The 20,661-nt window shown below is 44.6% G+C and overlaps 1 protein-coding gene across 3 annotated transcripts in view; it reads right to left on the bottom strand.

Annotated features, from left to right (window-relative positions):
* The window catches only part of LOC141050831 (interferon-induced very large GTPase 1-like), a 178,833-nt gene that overhangs the window by 34,748 nt on the left and 123,424 nt on the right, over positions 1 to 20,661 (bottom strand). For 2 of the 3 annotated variants that reach the window (XM_073547506.1, XM_073547507.1), the window contains exons 2-3: positions 18,109 to 18,171; positions 615 to 1,198 (exon numbers count right to left, since the gene is read on the bottom strand). In XM_073547506.1, the coding sequence (XP_073403607.1) occupies positions 615 to 1,198; positions 18,109 to 18,171 (647 nt within the window). Of the gene's footprint in view, positions 1 to 614; positions 1,199 to 5,007; positions 5,085 to 18,108; positions 18,172 to 20,661 lie in introns of all 3 variants that reach the window. The other variant, XM_073547505.1, reaches the window with a different exon arrangement.

Raw genomic sequence — 20,661 nt, 5'->3', positions numbered from 1 at the left:
AGCCTCCACATTTTTAAGCATGCTTTAAAGACACATCTCTTTAGACAGGCTTGTCACATCAACTCTCTCCTGTTCCCCTTTTAATTTTTCCTTAGAATCTGGTCCTTCTTATTCATTTGTTTCCACATCATCCATGAACCCAATATCACTTGTAAACTGTACTTAGATGCTGGCTAATAAGAAGATCATGAAGCTTTATATCATAACCCTTAGTTATTATAATGATGGCTGGACTATACACGATAAGAACAATCTACTCATTGTATCCCCTACCCCCATCTCCTTATAGATTGGAAGTTTGCGAGAAAGACTCGCTCTCCTCTTGTAACTGTTGAACTGTGTTACTTCTTAATGTCTTCATTGTCTGTACATGTCCCCACTCAGTTGTAAAGTGCTGGGGAATATGTTGGCGCTATTTAACTAGAATTGTTATTGCTGAATGTCTAAAGTGATAATAGCCAATGGCGTGTTGAGTCCTACTCGTTCAATAAAATTAAACTGTTTGAATTTTTTTTAATGCACTTGTTGTCTTTAATAATAATCACATTACACAAAGTTGTAGAAGTTGTGCCATTCACTCATAACTACTATTAGTGTCAGTGACCAGTACCTACATTCTCTTTCAAATGGTAAGAAGTCAAGGAATGCCCTTCATCGTGTAAGAGGTGGATCTTTGCCATTTCATTTCCACACTGAGACTCCAAACCTTGAGGAATTGAAGATAATTCTGTGTCTTGAAAGAGATCAGAGGAAGAGGATTCTTGTTCTGAGAGTGTTGAGGGTGTTCTTTTACAGACATACTTGTCTTCTTGTTTTGAATGAGAATAACTAGGTTCTATCCTTTCTTCTGAACAACATTCCCCACTTGAATCTCTGGCTTTAGATTGTTCTCCTCCAGGTGATCTTTTCTTCTTGAATGTTTTTATGGATTTATAAGCTTCTATTTTTTCTGGGTCTGTTGTGGGTGATAAATTAACATTGCGAGGATTATCTGCAAAAGATGTTGGTGAGTCTTCTCTATGTTGGGTGTGAGACATGCCAGATTCTGGAGATGTGGCTATATTATCAGTTATGGAGAGATAGGATTTTTTTCCTTGATCTGATTTATTATCATTACTTTTACAAGACTCATCTTTTTGATCCAAGTGGAAGTTTTTCTTGCTTTGAAGATCTTGATCATTTTCCTGGTTTTCTGGAGCTGAAAAATAAAAGTCTTATTTTATGCTTAGCTAGTTCCTCAAAAAATTTTTTTTATTATATTACTAATAACTTAAGGTTCTATCATGATTGGACAAATAACGTGAAGTCATTGTTGCCCTCTACTCCTCTTTGGTCAGACCTCATCTGGAATACTGTGTCCAGTTTTGGGCGCCACATTTTAAAAAAGACTTCAACAAACTGGAGCAAGTTCAGAGAAGAGCGACCAGAATGGTGACCGGTTTGCAAACCCTGTCTTATGAGGAACGGTTACAGGATTTGGGAATGTTTAGCTTGCAAAAGAGAAGACTGAGAGGAGACTTAATAGCGGTCTACAAATATCTCAAGGGCTGTCACATTGTAGAAGGATCATCTTCATTCTCATTTACACAAGGAAAGACTAGAAGCAATGGGATGAAACTGAATGGGAGGAGACACAGATTAGATATTAGAAAAAATATTTTGACAGTGAGGGCGATCAATGAGTAGAACAGGCTGCCACGAGAGGTGGCGAGTTCTCCTTCAATAGAAGTCTTCACACAGAGGCTGGACAGACATCTGTCTGGGATGATTTAGTGAATCCTGCTTTGAGTAGGGGGTTGGACCAGATGACCCAGGAGGTCCCTTCCAACTCACCATTCTATGATCCTATGAAACTACCTGATTTTGACCACAGCAGACAACCATCGAATATGTTTGGTGGCCTCCTGACCCTCCCCTGATGGTGTCCTCAGAACTGTCCTTTCTCACATGAGCATATCAGCACTGGCAAAGTCTAGATCATCTCACGTTATTACATCATTTGTTATCTCCTCAGCACTAGCACAGGCATCCTCAGAAGAGATTAGCAAATAAATTCAAGTGAAAAATTTAGATTTTTGGGAGCCAAAATGCAAATATTTTCTGCAATTCATTTTCACGAGGATTCAGAAAAATGTAATGAAGATGTTTAAAACAAAATACTTAATTCAGTTCATTGCTCACCTCTCCAGCCTCTCCTCTTCTGACAGTCACCTACCCTGTCCTCGCCACATCATCAGATTGCCTCTGCTTGTGCTGAGATCCCTAGGGTTCTCACTCTAGGCCAGGGCTTCCAAGTTTGACTAGGTCAGAAGAATTTTGTGTAGAACCCTCCCAAGTGCCATAGCACTGTGAGAGGCCTGGGGTGTTTTAACACGAGCGGCAGCGATTTGAGGAACGGATGGGCCAAAGAGTTACTCAACTTTTTCCACAGCAATTCCACAACTCCCTGCTGCGGGAAAAATGCGGGAAATACGCATGCAGAATTCCCCCAAAAACTATCGTTTTGCAAGCGTAATTAACTTGCAGAATGCTAGCGTTTTCCAAGTGATCTGTAACTGATTGAAAGGTTGGTCACACTTGTCAAACATAGTGTTTGACAAGTATGACCAATTTTTTACTATTGATCTTGTCTATGCGGCATCATTAGTAAAAAGATATAATGTTAAAAATATTTAAAAAAATAAAAAATCGTGATATTCTCACCTTCCGGCGGCCCCTGCAGCCTTCCAGATCCTCACGATGCTCCCGGCAACTCCCTTTCCCAGCGATGTCTTGCGACAATGACCCCAGATGACGTAGCATCACGCGAGACCGCTACGTCATCAGAGGTCATTGTCACAAGGCATCACTGGGACCGGAAGATGCTGGCACCATGGTGAGAGGTGGGAAGGACACCGGAGGACGCCAGAAGGTGAGAATATCATGATTTTTTTATTTTAATTCTTTTTTTTAACAGGGATATGGTACCCAGGGCTTGGAGGATTGTCTCCTCTCCTCCAGACCCCGGGTGCCATCCGCACATGATCTGCTTACTTCGCACATGGTGGGCATAGCTACATGTAAGTAAGAGGATCAATGCATTCCTATGTGTGCGGAATCCCCGCGATTCCGCACAAAGAATGAGCATGCTGCGTATTTTTCCGCAATGCGATTCCCCCGCGGAAAAAAACGCAACATTAGCACAGCATGTGTGGAATGCCATTGAATTCAATGGGTTGTGTTTTGTATGCGTTTTCGCAGCGAAAAAACACGGCAAAAACGCTTACAATCCGCAACGTGTGCCCACAACCTAATCTTTCGTCTTTTATTTAACTTTCTTTGTCACTCAGATCTTTATTTTGTACTTGGGCCGGATTTATCACCTTTTATTGATCTTAAATATTTTCTTAGTTATTGAAAACTAAAAATGACCTATCAGATTATTATATTTAATGCCTCATTTCATTTATAGTCTTGTTGGATTAATATTTCTTACCAAAAAATCAGACATTATGCAGCAAAATCACACAGACTACAAATAAAACTCCCATTTGATAATTCATTCCCTCAATCTATGCTCTGAGGTGCAGAACCTGGGGTAATAATCAACATTTTTCTAATTCAGTCTTCTTACTCTCCCTTCACTAATTTGTTTTTGGGCTTTTTTTGGTATTTTTTTTACAATTTAGGTAAAGTGATATTGTGACATTTCCCACAAGCCAAACAATGTTAGAAATGTCCAGATGTAACAGATTCATCACTTTTTGTTGAGTCCTTCCAAAAACTGGGTCATAAAGTAACCCTAGAGAAAGCTGAGCAATAAACTGCACGGAGCTTCTAGTCGTAAAGGGAATCTGTCACTCTATTTTTCGCCTATCAGCTGCCGGCACCGACATCAGGGGCTTATCTACAGCATTCTGTAATGCTGTAGATAAGCCCCCCCCCCCGATGTAACCTGAAAGATAAGAAAAAAAGAGTTAGCTAATACTCACCCAGGGGCGGTCCGGGTCCGGTTCGGGTCCGATGGGTGTCGTGGTCTGCTCCAGGGCCTCCCTTCTTCTAACGGTGACGTCTTCTTCTTTCCTTCCCATCACGGCTCCCGCGCAGGCGCACTGCTCTGCCCTGTTGAGGGCAGAGCAGAGTCCTGCAGTGCACAGGCCTCGGGAGAGGTCCGGCGCCTGCGCACTGCAGTATTTTGCTCTGCCCTCAACAGGGCAGAGCAGTGCGCCTGTGCAGGAGCCACAATGGGAAGCAAAGAAGAGGATGTCACCGTTAGAAGGGAGGTGCCAGACCGGGACACCCATCGGACCCGAACCGGACCAGGACCGCCCCTGGGTGAGTATAATCTAACTCTTTTTTCTCATCTTTCAGGTTACATCGGGGGCTTATCTACAGCATTACAGAATGCTGTAGATAAGCCCCTGATGTCGGTGCCGGCAGCTGATAAGCGAAAAATAGGGTGACAGATTCCCTTTAAGACTGTATTTGATCGAGGAGCATGAAAGTCGTATTTATGGAAAACTTGGAATGCTGGGAGATTTCAGCTGAGGAAAGTGGAATTGTAAATCTAGGGCTAGTTGAGACTGGAATAGAAGATACAAACATGGAGATCATAAGATGTGAGATTTATTCTGTATGTAAGCTGTAAGGCTCTGTTCACGTTCCGTACTAATCTCTACGATGGATTCATTTTGGGATCATAAAAACAGAAATATAATGATCCAGTACAGGATCCATTCTACCGAATGTGAGTGGAAGTGTCATAAAATCTCTTCCTTTTGCCTCCTTTCCAGCTGCTTTCTGTTTTTAGCTGGATCGGAAAAAAAAAAATCAGTCAATACAACTATTTCTTCCAGCCAACAAAAGATAAAGCAACCTGATCAGTTTTAATTTTTTAAACATTAAAGTCTATGAAAAGCAGATGATAACAGATGGTTTGCATTTTGCATAAATTTTTGACAAATTCAACATGTGAATAGAGTCTAACGTGGTGTTTAATGGTGAACATAGAGAGAACACATTTCTTGCCTCCAGGAAGATCCTCGGTTCCTTTTTTTGGCCGAGGGTCAGAAAGGCTTTGGTATCTTCCGGTTCTTTGCCATGGTCTGTAAATGTAAATTAAGCAAAATCATGTCTGCTAAAGTTTAGGGTAAATGATAAAAAGAAACTCAAAGGATTAGTGGCGACCAATGTGATTATTGAATTTAGGAGAGTAACTTAGACTGCACGACTGATTGCAGATTAATCAAATGTACTGTAATCAGAATCAAAGAAAAAGGTCGTATAAATAAATGTAATAATTATACCAAGTTTGAATGATTCTCAGTCCCCGATATTTACTCATTATGATTTTATTTTGCAAATCTTTTATTTTGACCATTTGAGAATGAAAATATGGTTAGGTCTAAATAACAAATCATTTTGCACTTAGTATAAAACAATACATGTACCTCCCTTTCATTCTGGAAATTTGGTGCAAGAAAGCATTCTGATGCCTCATGTCAATGCCAGGCATATACAGTTAGGTCCAGAAATATTTGGTCAGTGACAAGTTTTGACATTTTAGGCGTTTACAAAAAAATATTCAAGATATAGTTGTATAATTAATCTGTGCTTTAAGTGCCGACTCTCCGCTTTAGGCCGGGATCACACATGCGAGAAACACGGCCCAGTCTTGCACGTCAATACCCGGCTCTGCCGCTGGCACTCGGGAGCGGATCGTTCAGCTGCATATATTGCTATGCGGCCGCACGCTCCGATCCAAGTGACGGGTATTAAAATGCGAGACTCGGCCGTGTTTCTCACATGTGTGATCCTGGCCTTACTTTGAGGGCAGTCACATCCTAATCTGAGATGGGCTTAGGAATTACAGCTTTTTAATATGGAACTTTTCAAAGGACCAAAAGTAATCAGACAATTATATCAAACGCTCTTTAATGGGGTGCATGGGCTTTTGCCTCGTTATTCCATCATCAATTAAGCAGGAAAAAAGGTCTGGAGCTGATTCCAGGTGTGTCATGTCCATTTGGAAGCCGTTGCTGTGAACCCACAACATACAGTCAAAGAAGCTTTCAATGGAAGAGAAACAGACCATCATTAAGCTGAATAAAAAAAGAAGAAATCCATCAGAGAAATAGCAGAAATGTTAAGAGCGGCCAAATCAACATTTTTGTACATTCTGAAAAAAATAACATAAAATAAACATCACCCTGGTGAACTCAGGAACTCACAAAGGCTTGGACATCCACAGAACACAACAATGATGGATGATCACAGAATCCACACCACGTTGAAGAAAATCCCCTTCACAACATCCTTCCATGTGAAAAAACTCTCCAGGAAGTCAGTGTCTCAGCATCTTAAGGGCCCGTTACACATAGCGATATCGCTAGCAATATCGCTGTAACGTCACTGATTTTGTGACGTAGCAGCGATATTGCTAGCGATATCGCTACATGTGATACTTATCTCCGACCGGCTCCCCCGCTGTTCATCGCTGATCGCGCGAGAACGTCCTGGACCATTTCTCGTCGGGCGCTTCCTGCTGGGCTTCCTATGGCGCCGACGAGCAGCGCGTGGACGCGGGTGGGAGGACGTCAGGATCACCGCATCTGACAGGTAAGTAGCGACCCCCGACCCCTGCTATGTCGCTGGTGAGATCTGCCTGTGTGGCAGATCACTAGCGACCACTTAGCGATGCACCAGCGATCCATATCGTTGTCGGGATCACTGGTACATCGCTAAGAGTAACGGTGCCCTAAGTCTACCATAACGAGACTTCATGAGAGCAAATATGGAGCGCCCTCAGTGGCCAGGGTTATGGGGTACTCGGTACCGGGCCGATGACTCTTCAGTGGGAGTTGTCACGGCAGCTGTGACCCGGTCTGTGGCCCTGGAGCTCCATTGGAAAAGGGGAATAAAGTTTATTAGGTGAATGATTCGTGACGCCACCTGTGGTGTTCGGCAAGGGAGGTGTTAAGCCGACGCTGCATGCAGATCCTCTGGGACTGATGGTAGGGTGCAGCAAAGATGTTGAAGCTCCCCACAGGTGGAGCTGTAGTCCCAGGGCAGAGTAGATATGGAGATCGAGAAGAGGCGTAGGTGATGCAGTGTTAGGCACCAAGATGTAGCAGTGCTGAGTGTGTTGACGCGGAAATAAGTGGAGGACACCCGGGCATGTAGTTCCAAAGCTTTACTCAGTCTGTTGTGCATACAGGTGCCTGCCTCCGTGCCGTGTCCTCCGGGTCAGGGACTCAGTCAACCTCCAGGTCCGATGAAGCACTCCGTTCCAACACTCCGCCAACATGTGCCTTTTCTGAACGTCTCCTCTTATAGCGCCTAAGTGAAGTACTCCCAGTACTGAATTACACTGGAGTTCCTCCTGTCAGATGTTCCTATGAACTCTACTTGAATGGCAGACAGCTGTAGCCTACTTCGGGGACTTCTTGCTACCTAGTCCCGGCTCACTCACGTTGCTGTAGTGCCCCCAAGTCTTGTGTGGGAATAAAGTGGTGACAACTTCTATTCCTCTGGTGTCTGCTGCGGTACCATTAGTATCCATACAACCTCGGGGACCGGGCCCCGGCCTTGCGCCCAGAACTTCTAGGAAGGGTTCTGCTCTAACCCACGTCCTCAGTTCCCTTTTTCTCCTCACATTCCGTACTAATCCTTATTTCTTATGGAGAATCAGGCTTTCTTTCTATGTCTACTTCCTGTGCCAGCAGCCCCTGGTCACTGTGGTCTGCTGCAGCACTTCCTTCATCCATCCCTCTCCCGGGGATCTTCTCAGACTCACACTCTGTCTTGAACTCCCTCCGTCAGTCTGACTGACTGCCTGACTGACTGACTAAATCCTAAACTCTTCCCACTCTTTTAATGTAAACTAAGCTCCACCCGCCTCCCAGCACGTTTCGTGTTATGAATGAGTCACCGTAGGAGGCAAAAACAGAAATGCTAGCTAAGTCCAGAAAACCAGAGAAGTTGGCAGCTATCGGATTGCAGACCCCTGAACCTATCAACACAACTAGCAGTAGCCGTGGGGGGTTCCTACGATGACCTAGACCCCTCGATCACAGCCGGAGAACTGTCTAGCTTAAAGACAGAAAGGGAAATCTAAACTGCCCCAGAGCAGACCCCAAAGCAATAGGCAGCCCCCAACATATAATGACGGTGAGGCAAGAAGAAAGAACACTAACACAGACAGAAAGACAGACTGAGCAAAGACAGGGCCCAAGCTAACTAGAGAGGAAAGGACAGGAAGGCTGCTGTCTGCAATCCGTGAAAAGCCCTACAAAAATAAGAGCCAACAAACTGACAGTGAAAAAAGGCCCTGAAGACGCTAAGCTTCAAAAAGCTATGTCAGTACTCAGGAATATTCTGAAGACAGAGCAACAGGCAAAAGGAGATTCAGCTCACCCCAGCAGGGAATGGCAGAATCCAGAAAAGCAAGGCAAACAAAAAACAAAACACAAATGCTAACAGGCAAAGCAGAAAACTTAGCTTTAGAGGAGCAGGAATCAGACTGGTCTCAAAGAAGTCCACAGAGAAATCACCCGCAGGGCAGAAGGGCGTCGGCAGCCTTATATCCAGTCCGTGACTCCACTCAGCCAGTCATCATCATTAGACTCAGGTGCCTGATAATCAGGCTCATTACCTTCCTTTACCAGAATAGGGAGTTCACCAGACCTCAGTGACGAAGGGGAAAATGAACTCACAACAGTACCTCCCCCTTGAGGAGGGGTCACCGAACCCTCATCCACGCCGCCAGGGCGACCAGGGTGAGCCCGATGAAAGGCACGCACCAATCTTTTGGCATGAATATCAGAGGCAGAGACCCAGGAATTATCCTCCTGACCATAACCCTTCCACTTAACCAAATACTGGAGTCTCCGTCTAGCCAGACAGGAATCCAGTATTTTCTCTACCTCATATTCCATGTTACCTTCAACCAATACAGGGTCCGGAGGTGCCACCACAGGAACAACTGGTTCAACAAACCTCTTCAACAAGGACTTATGGAACACATTATGGATCTTAAATGTGACAGGAAGAGCCAAACGAAAAGAGACCGGATTAATAATCTCCAAAATCTTGTAAGGTCCAATAAATCTGGGCTTAAACTTAGGAGAAGCCACCTTCATAGCAATATTTTTTGATGATAACCACACCATATCACCAATCTTAAACTGGGGACCAATGGTCCTATGTCGATTGGAAAACCGCTGGGCCTTTTCCTGGGAGAGAGATAACTTATCCACCACTTGGTCCCAGATCTGGTGCATTCTCTCCACCACAGTGTCAACACCTGGACAGGCAGAAGGCTCCACCTGCCCTGAAGAAAATCGAGGATGAAACCCAAAGTTACAAAAAAAAGGTGACATCAAAGTGGCAGAACTAGCTCTATTATTTAAAGCAAATTCAGCCAAGGGCAAAAATGAAACCCAATCATCCTGATCAGCGGAAATAAAACATCTCAAATACGACTCCAAGGTCTGGTTTGTTCTCTCTGTCTGCCCATTGGTCTGAGGGTGAAAAGCAGAGGAGAAGGACAACTGAATTCCCAGCTTGGAACAGAAAGTCCTCCAAAATCTAGACACAAACTGAACTCCTCTGTCAGATACAATGTTCTCAGGAATCCCGTGCAAGCGAACCAACTGTTGCAAAAACAGGGGCACCAACTCAGAGGAAGACGGCAACTTAGGGAGTGGTACAAGATGAACCATCTTAGAGAACCTATCACAAATCACCCAAATAACAGTCATTCTTTGAGAGACAGGCATATCAGAGATGAAATCCATTGAAATATGGGTCCATGGCCTCCTGGGGACCGTCAAAGGCATCAACAACCCACTAGAGCGAGAACAAGATTTAGACCGGGAGCAAGTCCCACAGGACTGCACAAAATTCCTGACATCATGAGACAAGGTGGGCCACCAAAAAGAGCGACCCACCAGATCTCTAGTACCAAAAATACCTGGATCACCAGCCAATGCAGAGCAATGAACCTCAGGCATCACTCTCTTCTTCCACTGGTCAGGAACATACAACTTTCCACTGGGACAACGCTCAGGTTTGTCCTCCTGGAACTCTTCCAGAGCAAGTCTCAAATCGGGCGAGATGGCAGAAAGAACTACCCCTTCGCCTAAGATGGTAGCAGGCTTGGTCACCACAGGAGAATCAGCAAAGAAGCTCCTAGAGAGGGCGTCTGCCTTGACATTCTTAGTTCCAGGAAGAAAAGATACCACAAAATCAAAAAGTGTAAAAAACAAGGCCCACCTAGCCTGTCTAGGGTTCAAGCGTTTAGCCGACTCTAGGTAAATCAAATTCTTGTGGTCAGTGAGGACCACAACTTGATGTTTAGATCCCTCCAACCAATGTCTCCACTCCTCAAATGCCCATTTCATGGCCAACAGTTCCCGATTCCCCACATCATAGTTACGTTCAGATGGAGAGAACTTTCGGGAAAAGAAAGCACAGGGATTCATTTTAGATGTTACAGGATCCTTTTGGGACAAAACAGCTCCTGCACCAATCTCAGAAGCATCCACCTCTACCTGGAACGGGAGTGAGACATCAGGTTGCCGCAAAACCGGGGCGGAGGTAAATCTTCGCTTCAGCTCCTGAAAGGAAGCAACAGCCTCCGGAGACCAATTCAACACATCAGCACCCTTCTTAGTCAGATCAGTCAATGGCTTGGCAATACTAGAAAATTTTGCTATAAATTTCCGATAAAAATTAGCAAAACCCAAAAACTTCTGGAGGGCCTTCAAAGAAGTGGGCTGAACCCAATCATAAATGGCCTGTACCTTGGCCGGGTCCATTTCAATAGTTGACGGAGACAAAATAAATCCCAAAAATGAAATCCTCTGTACTCCAAAAAGGCATTTCGATCCTTTGACATACAGGGAATTCTCCCTCAAGATCCGGAACACAGTCCGAATATGTTCCACTTGAGAATCCCAATCCTTGGAGAAGATCAAAATATCATCCAGATAGATAATCAAAAATTTATCGACAAAGTCTCAGAAAATATCGTTCATGAAGCACTGGAAGACAGAAGGGGCATTAGTGAGCCCAAAAGGCTTCACCAGGTACTCAAAATGTCCCTCCGGAGTATTAAACGCCGTCTTCCATTCATCCCCCTGTTTAATGCGGATAAGATTATACGCCCCCCTGAGGTCAAGCTTGGTAAACCAGAAAGCACCTCTAACTCTAGAGAATAGATCCGAAATCAGGGGTAACGGATACTGATATTTAATAGTAATTTTGTTGAGGGCACGATAATCAATACAAGGCCTTAAAGAACCATCCTTTTTGGCCACAAAAAAAACCCGGCACCTAAAGGTGAAGAGGATGGTCTAATATGACCCTTCTCCAACGCCTCCTTAATATAGGATCGTATAGCCTCGTGCTCGGGTACAGATAAATCGAAGAGCCGACCCTTGGGAAATTTACACCCCGGGCTCAATTCAATTGCACAGTCATAACTCCTATGAGGAGGCAAAGATGCAGACTCATTCTCACTAAATACATCATAAAAGTCCGCCAAATAGTCAGGAACATCATGCGACTGAGGAGAGGTGGAAAAAACCGGAGCCTCACTAAAGGCACACCGACAACCCCAACTCACCACAGACACAGATTTCCAATCCAAAACTGGATTATGAATTTGCAACCAGGGAAACCCCAGAACAACGGCATCATGCAGACCATGCAACACCAAAAATCTGCAATTTTCTTGATGGTCTGGGGCGACCCGCATGACCACCTGGGTCCAAAACTGAGGTTTATTTTTCGCCAAAGGAGTAGCATCAATCCCCCTCAAAGGGATAGACGTCTGCAGAGGTGTCATCGGAAATCCACAACGTTTGGCAAAATCCAAGTCCATTAGGTTTAGCGCTGCTCCTGAATCCACAAAAGCCTTGGCGGAAAATGTGGACAGGGAGCAGATCAGAGTAATTGCCAGAAGAAACTTAGGTTGAACACCACCAAGAGAAAACGTGTGTGCAAAGCGTTTCTCTCATTTAGGACAAACAGAAATAATATGCGAGGCATCTCCACAGAAAAAACACAGCTTATTACGCCTTCTGAACTCCTGACGTTGCGCCCTAGACAAAACTCTATCACATTGCATAGGTTCAGACGTCTGTTCAACCGGTGGAAACACCTCTCGTGCAATCCTGCGTTCACGTAAACGCCGATCAACCTGAATGGCTAATGACATAGAATCGTCCAGACCAGAGGGAACAGGAAATCCCACCATAGTATCTTTTACGGCTTCTGACAAACCCTTCCGAAAGAGAGCAGCCAAGGCATTATCATTCCAGGTAGTAAGGACCGCCCACTTTTGGAACTTTTGACAGTACAACTCTGCAGAATCTCGACCCTGGTTCAATGCCAACAGGGTCTTTTCAGCCTGATCAATAGCATTAGGTTCGTCATACAACAACCCCAAGGCTTGAAAGAATGCGTTCACACTAGTCAGAATAGGATCATCTGGTTTCAAAGAAAACGCCCAATCCTGGGGATCGCCACGCAGCAAAGAGATTACAATTTTAACCTGCTGCACGGAGCTCCCTGACGAGTTAGGCTTCAAGGCAAAAAATAATTTACAATTATTTTTGAAACTCAAAAATTTAGATCGATCCCCAAAAAATACATCAGGTGTAGGGATCTTTGGTTCAACAGCATGCGAACGAGCAAGGTAAGCGGAAATTCCCCGCACTTCCGCACCAAGCTGCTCCACATGATCAGACAATTGCTTTATCTCCATTGAGAGAAAAAAAAATTCCCCCTACGGCCTCAGAGATATAGAGGAGAGAATATACACACTTTTTTTTTTTTAAACACAATTCTTTCCTGCTATTGAGTACCCTAGGATCTGCGGTATGGCGGGTGATTCTGTTATGAATGAGTCTCCGTAGGAGGCAAAAACAGAAATGCTAGCTAAGTCCAGAAAACCAGAGAAGTTGGCAGCTATCGGATTGCAGACCCCTGAACCTATCAACACAACTAGCAGTAGCCGTGGGGGGTTCCTACGATGACCTAGACCCCTCGATCACTGCCAGAGAACTGCCTAGCCTAAAGACAGAAAGGGAAATCTAAACTGCCCCAGAGCAGACCCCAAAGCAAAAGGCAGCCCCCAACATATAATGACAGTGAGGCAAGAAGAAAGAACACTAACACAGACAGAAAGACAGACTGAGCAAAGACGGGGCCCAAGCTAACTAGATAGGAAAGGACAGGAAGGCTGCTGTCTGCAATCCGTGAAAAACCCTACAAAAATAAGAGCCAACAAACTGACAGTGAAAAAAGGCCCTGAAGACGCTAAGCTTCAAAAAGCTATGTCAGTACTCAGGAATATTCTGAAGACAGAGCAACGGGCAAAAGGAGATTCAGCTCACCCCAGCAGGGAATGGCAGAATTCAGAAAAGCAAGGCAAACAAAAAACAAAACACAAATGCTAACAGGCAAAGCAGAAAACTTAGCTTTAGAGGAGCAGGAATCAGACTGGTCTCAAAGAAGTCCACAGAGAAATCACCCGCAGGGCAGAAGGGCGTCGGCAGCCTTATATCCAGTCCGTGACTCCACTCAGCCAGTCATCATCATTAGACTCAGGTGCCTGATAATCAGGCTCATTACCTTCCTTTACCAGAATAGGGAGTTCACCAGACCTCAGTGACGAAGGGGAAAATGAACTCACAACAGTTTCGTGTTCCAAGCAGGGAGCCACCAAAGGGTGCTTTGCTATACTCCAAGCAGGGAGCTGCCAAAGGTGCTTTGCTACACTACTTTGTGGTGTGGGGTGCAGGTGTTGGAGTGTGGTCAGGAGTCTCCATCTTACCTGGATGGTGGGGCACCACACCTCAGGAGGAGCTGCAGTACCTCTGTGGCGACTGAGCCCTCAGGGGCACCACATACCCCCCGTTAAACACAGCACGTCTGCGGGCTGTAAGGGAAACAGAGGCAAACAATACTAGGAACACACAAAAATTTTTGTAATGCTAAATAAACAACACTTATACTAAACTTCCCAATGTGGGAGGCACTGTTTCTTGAACGTTACAAACAATTTAACTAGCTATCTATCTTTTAAAGTTATACTACCTAATTTAAAGTGCTATTGGAAGCAAACTCACTACCAATTCAAGTAACACATTCCTTTTCTGTTATCTTGCACATTTTCTACTTTCTTCTTTTTCTTGATGAGTGACAACCGCCGATGCCTTGTTCGTCACCTGCATATCTTTATTCAAATCTTAGAGACATCCTTATGCAATCATTATAAACATTCACTATATCTCTTTTGTCAGCTAAACTTTGTAAAATCTGGAACTAATATTTTTATTACACACTATCACTATCTAGTTTCTCTTTCAAAAATACTAAACATTATCAATAAGTGCAAAGGGTAGACACTGGTCCGGCCAACATGTCTGGAAATGTCCTTATTCTAAGAATGCAATGAGGTAATCCTTATTAAGAAAGGTCCTATGTAAAACCAAGAGAAAGCACCTAAAGAGGTGCAAACTATGTACATTACACTTCTGGATCACTCAGCGTCCATGATCTCTGCAGTTCAAGTGTAAAGGCTGCCAATAAAACTAGGCAACAACTGGGAAAAATAAAAAAATAAAAAAAACATGATAACCAGAAAAAAGAAGCACAATGGTGCAAATGGTATTCTTCTTCTAAAGTAGATGAATTGGTGGCGGTTGGTGCAGATGGACTGGCAGCGGATGTAACTACTGCCTGGGAAGGTAGCCCAGCAGCTGCTACTGGTGGTATCTCTGCTGCCAGTAATTCAGCAAGAGCTGTAGCTCGTACCGATAGATGTTGTTCTGCTATTTCAGGTGGTACCACAGTTAGCGGTACTGCTATCTGTCGCTGTGGCCCGGGTGCAATTTGAGTGCCGCCACTTGATGTCTGAGTGATCACAGGACCATTTCTATCCGTGGGTGCAACTCCTAGCACCAGGATCATAGAGGCGGCTATCGTACCTGGTGCTTGCCGGTGATGCTCCGCTTCCTGCGCAGGTCCCGGGTGGGGCACGATGGCCGCTGCCATCTCCGGAGCTGCCGAGTGATCGGGCGGCAGAGAGGTCTGAACCGGCACTGGTTTGGTGCCTTCCAAGGCCTCCAGTGGGGACCCGCGCATCTGCACAAGGTCCGGGTAGGGCCTCAATCCCTGCTCTACAGCTTGCTCCGGGACCCTCATGTACCTTCTCCTGGCAGGCCGCATCCAATGGCAGCATCGGCCTGGCGGTGGAGGTGGGCGCTGCAGATGGTATCTCAGCAGCCGTATATTCTGCAGGGGCAGCCTGGGGGCGAATGGTCATTCTCCACCCCGCTTTCCTGGTCCCTGTCCTCCTTCCATCATGGCGTTATGGCGTTCTTCCTTCCTGGGCTTTTTCCCGCCACCTGCTCTCGCTCCTCCTTCTGGGGGCGGCGTCTTCTTCCTACTCCTCCATACCAGGCCAGTATACGAACCCCTCGGGGGGTGGGCCATGTTGCGGTTGCATAGAAATTCAGGCAGGGGAGGCCCAGGACAGTTTGCGGTCTTTTCTTAGGACCACCCATATTGTCACGCCCTTCTTCACCGTGTCGGCGGCCATTTTTAGCGTTCATTTTACAGTCTATCAAATTAGGTCTTCGGCACATTTTCAAAACTTTTAAGTCCAATAAATCTTAGGCACACAGAACCCGGTGGCACCGGGCTTTGTCAGCCTGTTCGTGACGCCAAGTTGGAGCACCCTCAGCGGCCAGGGTTATGGGGTACTCGGTACCGGGCTGATGACTCTTCAGTGGGAGTTGTCACGGCAGCTGTGACCCGGTCTGTGGCCCTGGAGCTCCATTGGAAAAGGGGAATAAAGTTTATTAGGTGAATGATTTGTGACGCCACCTGTGGTGTTCGGCAAGGGAGGTGTTCAGCAGATGCTGCATGCAGATCCTCTGGGACTGATGGTAGGGTGCAGCAAAGATGTTGAAGCTCCCCACAGGTGGAGCTGTAGTCCCAGGGCAGAGTAGATATGGAGATCGAGAAGAGGCGTAGTCCATGCAGTGTTAGGCACCAAGATGTAGCAGTGCTGAGTGTGTTGACGCGGAAATAAGTGGAGGACACCCGGGCATGTAGTTCCAAAGCTTTACTCACAGTCTGTTGTGCATACAGGTGCCTGCCTCCGTGCCGTGTCCTCCGGGTCAGGGACTCAGTCAACCTCCAGGTCCGATGAAGCACTCCGTTCCAACACTCCGCCAACATGTGCCTTTTCTGAACGTCTCCTCTTATAGCGCCTAAGTGAAGTACTCCCAGTACTGAATTACACTGGAGTTCCTCCTGTCAGATGTTCCTATGAACTCTACTTGAACGGCAGACAGCTGTAGCCTGCTTCGGGGACTTCTTGCTACCTATTCCCGGCTCACTCATGTTGCTGTTGTGCCCCCAAGTCTTGTGTGGGAATAAAGTGACAACTTCTATTCCTCTGGTGTCTGCTGCAGGACCATTAGTATCCATACAACCTCGGGGACCGGGCCCCAGCCTTGCACCCAGAACTTCTAGGAAAGGTTCTGCTCTAACCCATGTCCTCAGTTCCCTCTTTCTCCTCACGTTCCATACTAATCCTTATTTCTTATGGAGAATCAGGCTTTCTTTCTATGTCTACTTCCTGTGCCAGCAGCCCCTGGTCACTGTGGTCTGCTGCAGCACTTCCTTCATCCATCCCTCTCCCGGGGATCTTCTCAGACTCACACTCTGTCTTGAACTCCCTCCGTCAGTCTGACTGACTGCCTGACTGACTGACTAAATCCTAAACTCTTCCCACTTTTTTAATGTAAACTAAGCTCCACCCACCTCCCAGCACGTTTCGTGTTCCAAGCAGGGAGCCACCAAAGGGTGCTTTGCTATACTCCAAGCAGGGAGCTGCCAAAGGTGCTTTGTTACACTACTTTGTGGTGTGGGGTACAGGTGTTGGAGTGTGGTCAGGAGTCTCCATCTTACCTGGATGGTGGGGCACCACACCTCAGGAGGAGGTGCAGTACCTCTGTGGTGGCTGAGCCATCAGGGGTGCCACAAATACAGAGGCCAGATTAGACTTTGCAAAAAAATAACATCTAAAGAAGCCACCAAGTTCTGGGAAAGCAAAACTAAGATCAACCTGCACCAGAATAATGGGAAGAAGAAAGTCTGGAGAAGGGTCATGAGCCAAAGCACAGCACATCCTCGGTAACACATGGTAGAGGTGGTGTCCTCGCGTGGGCACAGCACCGAGTCATAAGTGGTTATTGATGATGTGACTGAAGACAGAAGCTGCCAGATGAATCCTGTGTCTACTGGGAGATACTTTCTACTTTTTCACCAAGTGCATCAAGGTTGATAAGACTGCGCTTCACAGGACACATGGACAATGACCCAAAACATACTGCAAAAGCAAAGATGTGGAATATTCTGCTGTGGCCGCGTCATCATCAGATCTCACCCCATCGAGCCGCATTTCACAGGCCGAAGACAAAACTAAAGGTAAGAGCCGTAAATTAGAAAGAACTGAAGTCAGCTGCAGTAAAGGCAGCAAAGCCTCAGAAAGGAGGGAACCGAGCAATGGTGGCATCCATGGCCTCCAGACTTCAGGCCGTCATTTCTGCAAAGGATTCTCTACAAAGTATTAAACATGAATATTTTATTTACGATTAATTAAATTTTTCCAATTACTTTTGAGACCCTGAAATGAGGAAGATTTGTAGAAAAATTATTACAATTTCTAAACGTTTCACAGGATGTTTTTGTTCAACATGTTTAATTAAAACTGAAATTCTCCTCTTCAATCACATCTCCGGGTGTTTTATTTTACTTTCCAAATAGCAATATAGCAGTCTGCAGAGCTGAAATCATGAAGATTTTGTCACTGGTCAATTATTTCTGGACCTAACTGTATGACCTGAGAAAATATTGTTCTCACTAATTTTTCCCTTTATCAGACTATAAGATTTAGAGCATCAAATTAAGCTCTGATCTGAGTTGTGACCAAGTCAGGTGAATGATTTTACTTGTTTTTTAAAATCTTTTTCTGTTGTATCCTTTATTTTGACTGCATAGGATGAAACATACAGAACGTGATAAAGCATTAATTACATGAGTTACCTCGCACTTGTAGATTGATTTGGGTTCTTTTTCTCCCGACTGTCCATTTTGAAGCTCTGGAACCTAGAAACAGAGTGTACAGATTGGGGTATGAGGTCAGAGTAGACCTCTGCTTATCTACAGCTTACATTTTACCACATTATCTTCTGAAAGACACTCATAAAGAAACTATATATATTGTACTAAGATCAGAACTCCACACAGGTCCCTGAGATTACACCAATCTGACATTCATTAAGCTCAAGTTTATAGTACTTGTTTTTGTTTTGTTTTTCCTTTAAAGGGTTATTGCGGTCTACATAAATTAATATCTTAAAGTTTGCACCTACCAGGAAGAGGCAGCCATGAGGAGCAGAACGGAGTGGAGTGGTTGTTACGAATAGCACCTCAATCTGAATAATTGCAGTCCTTTCTACAAAAGTGTCCTAGTCTTGATTGTTGCATATAAAACTGACATTTAAAGGATAGTGTATACTACAGCATCCTATGTCCAATAAAGGATGGTGTATACTACAACATCCTCTGTCCAATAAAGGATAGTGAATACTACAACATCCTCTGTCCAATAAAGGATGGCGTTTACTACAACATCCTGTGTCCAGTAAAGGATAGTGTATACTGCAACGTCCTCTGTCCAATAAAGGATGGAGTATAATACAACATCCTATGTCTAATAAAGGATGGAGTATAATACAACATCCTATGTCTAATAAAGGATGGCGTATATTACAATATTCACTGTCCAATAATGGATGGCGTTTACTACAACATCCTCTGTCCAATAAAGGATAGTGTATACTACAGCATCCTCTGTCCAATAACAGATGGCATATACTACAACATCCTGTGTCCAATAACAGATGGCATATACTACAACATCCTGTGTCCAATAACAGATGACATATACTACAACATCCTGTGTCCAATAACAGATGGCATATACTACAACATCCTCTGTCCAATAAAGGATGGCGTATACTACAATATCCATTGTCCAATAAAGGAGGGCGTATACTACAACATCCTGTGTTCAATAACGGATGGCATATACTACAACATTCTGTGTTCAATAACGAATGGTGTATACTACAACATCCTGTGTTCAATAACGGATGGCGTATACTACAACATCCTGTGTTCAATAACGGATGGCATATACTACAACATTCTGTGTTCAATAACGAATGGTGAATACTACAACATCCTGTGTTCAATAACGGATGGCATATACTACAACATCCTGTGTTCAATAACGGATGGCATATACTACAACATCCTGTGTTCAATAATGGATGGCGTATACTACAACATCCTGTGTTCAATAACGGATGGCATATACTACAACATCCTGTGTTCAATAACGGATGGCGTATACTACAACATCCTGTGTTCAATAACGGATGGCATATACTACAACATTCTGTGTTCAATAACGGATGGCATATACTACAACATCCTGAGTTCAATAACGATTGGCGTATACTACAGCATCTTAGGTCCAATAAGGGATGGCATATATTACAACATCCTGTGTCCAATAAAGGATGGTGTATACTACAGCATCCTAGGCCCAATAAGGGATGGCATATATTACAACATCCTGTGTCCAATAAAGGGTGGCGTATACTACAACATCCTGTGTTCAATAATGGATGGCTTATACTACAGCATCTTAGGTCCAATAAGGGATGGCATATATTACAACATCCTGTGTCCAATAAAGGGTGGCGTATACTACAGCATCCTCTGTCCAATAAAGGATGGCATATACTACAACATCCTGTGTTCAATAACGGATGGCGTATACTACAACATCCTGTGTCCAATAAAGGATGGCGTATACTACAGCATCCTAGGACCAATAAGGGAAGGGTTGGCATATATTTCAACATCCTGTGTCTAATAACGGATGGCTTTCAGCACGGTCTCCTGGGATCAAATTTAATCAGCGCCTCATCTGCTGGACTTTTTATGTTCTTTTTGTGCTTGTGTGAATGTTCCTATGTTTTCATATTTTCTCCTACATAAAAGGAATTTCTACTTTAGAAGATTTTTATTTATTTGATCTAAACAATTTCTACATTATATGCGGTTCTACAAACACTGAGCCCAGTGATTGGTTGCTCAGGTTGGTCACATGTTATAGATTGTATGTCACCACTGCTGCAGTCAGAGATATGTGGAGCAGAGGTGCTGGAGTGATGGGGCCTCAGCATGCATGTAATGCTAATTTTATGGTCTTACTGGTCTTACGCTGCAGCATCTGAGGGTCCGTCACTGCTAGTGCAGATGAAGCATCTGCGCTAGCGGGAGGACATAATGCGATCGCGTTATGCTATAGCCTTAACGCAGTCCGTCAGCACTACGCATTGAATGGACTGCTGTTAACGCAGTATGTACAGTGGGGAAAAAAAGTATTTAGTCAGTCAGCAATAGTGCAAGTTCCACCACTTAAAAAGATGAGAGGCGTCTGTAATTTACATCATAGGTAGACCTCAACTATGGGAGACAAACTGAGAAAAAAAAATCCAGAAAATCACATTGTCTGTTTTT

This window comes from Dendrobates tinctorius, unplaced genomic scaffold, assembly GCF_039654945.1.
Source record: "Dendrobates tinctorius isolate UK_male_01 unplaced genomic scaffold, ASM3965494v1 ptg000152l, whole genome shotgun sequence".
NCBI lineage: Eukaryota > Metazoa > Chordata > Amphibia > Anura > Dendrobatidae > Dendrobates > Dendrobates tinctorius.
This window is presented reverse-complemented; position numbering and strand designations above follow the sequence as displayed.